Source organism: Carlito syrichta, unplaced genomic scaffold, assembly GCF_000164805.1.
Source record: "Carlito syrichta isolate Samal-C Ts95f unplaced genomic scaffold, Tarsius_syrichta-2.0.1 Scaffold304165, whole genome shotgun sequence".
Lineage (NCBI taxonomy): Eukaryota > Metazoa > Chordata > Mammalia > Primates > Tarsiidae > Carlito > Carlito syrichta.
Genome location: NW_007248261.1, coordinates 178,235 through 179,910, shown reverse-complemented (window position 1 = coordinate 179,910; position 1,676 = coordinate 178,235). Strand labels below are relative to the sequence as shown.

At 62.2% G+C, this 1,676-nt stretch overlaps 1 protein-coding gene across 2 annotated transcripts in view; it reads right to left on the bottom strand.

Moving 5' to 3' along the window:
* The window catches only part of DNAJB1 (DnaJ heat shock protein family (Hsp40) member B1), a 3,694-nt gene extending 3,185 nt beyond the window's left edge, over nucleotides 1–509 (bottom strand). Inside the window, exon 1 of one of the 2 annotated variants that reach the window (XM_008059486.2) lies at nucleotides 90–509. In XM_008059486.2, the coding sequence (XP_008057677.1) occupies nucleotides 90–300 (211 nt within the window). In that variant the 5' untranslated portion in view covers nucleotides 301–509. The remainder of the gene's footprint in view (nucleotides 1–89) is intronic. The other variant, XM_021713097.1, reaches the window with a different exon arrangement.
* Nucleotides 510–1,676: the final 1,167 nt, after the last annotated feature.

Sequence of the window (1,676 nt, the reverse complement as noted above, 5' to 3'; positions counted from 1 at the left end):
GTCCTCCCGGGAGGCCGCCGAAAGGGGCCGGCGTGCCTCGGTTTCCCCAGCTGTCAAACGGCGGGGGGCCCGCCCCTGGCCGCACGCACCTTCCTCCCCGTAGCGGTCGAAGATCTCGCGCTTGCGCGGGTCGCTGAGCACGTCGTAGGCCTCGGCGATCTCCTTGAACTTCTCCTCGGCCCCGGGCTCCTTGTTCTTGTCCGGGTGGTAGCGCAGCGCCTGGCGGCGGTAGGCCCGCTTGATCTCCTCGTCCGACGCGCCGCGGGCCAGGCCCAGCGTCTGGTAGTAGTCCTTGCCCATGGCCCCCGCCTGCGGCCCGCCGCCCAGCTGCCGCCGTCCCCCGGCTCCGCGGCCGCCCGGTCCCGGACTCTATATACCCGTCCGGCGGAAGCTTCCAGAGCCCGCCAGCCCCCTCCAGAACCTTCCGCCCCGCCCCCTGCGCTGCGCCGGCCAATCGCCGTCGCCCAGTCCTCGACGCGCGACATCCGGGGCGGGGCTTTGCCGCCAACGGCCGCCCGCGCGGGGCTACGCCTCTTCCCGCTCTCGCCTCGGCAACGCCTTCCCACGGCGCGCGCAAAGACCGGAGGAGGCCCCGCCCACCCTTCGGGCTGCCGCGCGCCCCGCCTCCGGCCTGGGTCAATGAGTCCTGAACCTCGGCGAACGCTGCTTTGGGAAGGGGCGGGGCTTGTGGCGGCCCCGCCCCTCACGGTTGCTCCGCCCCCTTCCCCGGCAGAAGGCAAACCTGCTGGTCCCTAACTCACAGGGCCCGGGTGTGGCGTCCCGCTACTCTGGGCAAGCTGCGTAATCTGTGTCTGCCTAACCCGGATGCCCCTTCTATACTATGGAAAAGTATCCATCAGCCCTACTCTCTCGGCTGTGGGGAGAATGCCACTGGGACAGCGACTGCTTCTCGCTGTGCTCACCGTAAGAGGTCCCTATAAAGCGAGTTGAGGATTTGGAACCAAAGCTCACCTCTCCGAGAGGTCTTCCCAGTCCCGCTTTCCCATTTTCTCAACAGCACTTGACATTCAATCTGGAATGATATTGTTCCCTGGCTTTCATGCTAGATGTCACTTCCCTCCCAATCTGGGATCGTTACCTGGGCGGAGGCTAGGTCTGTCTGTCCTGGGTCTCCAATATCTGGCACGCAGTTGCGATGGACGCTTCATAAATATTCCCGGTTGCTCCTACGCACGCACGCGCTTCCGATTATCTCCCCACTACCTTTAGGATTTGGGGGCTGATAGGGGTGTGTCACATACCTCCCAAGGTTTCTGTGTCCTCATCCACAGGCCACAAGATCGCATTTGGCTCTGAAAAGCTGGGGAGGCTGTGGTCAAGGACAAAGCTGTTGGGAAAAGGAAGCTCAGAAAGAGGTTCCACTTGAGAAAGGCCCAGGGTAGGGAGGAGGTTCCTGGAAAAACTGCCTAGGGAACAGGGCCCTGTAACACAGGCTCTGGAGCCAGACAGCTGGGTTTCATTCCCGGCTCCAGCATTTACTGGTTGTGAGACCTTGGGTTTGGTAACTTGGCCGTCCAGAGCCTCAGCTTCCTCATGTGTACAATGGTGATAGCAGTTGTACCCGCTTCATAAGAGCTTAGAAGTTTACATGAGTCAACAGTTGTGAAATTCCTAGGACAGGCCTGGCACAAAGGGAGCGTTGACAGAGTGACTAC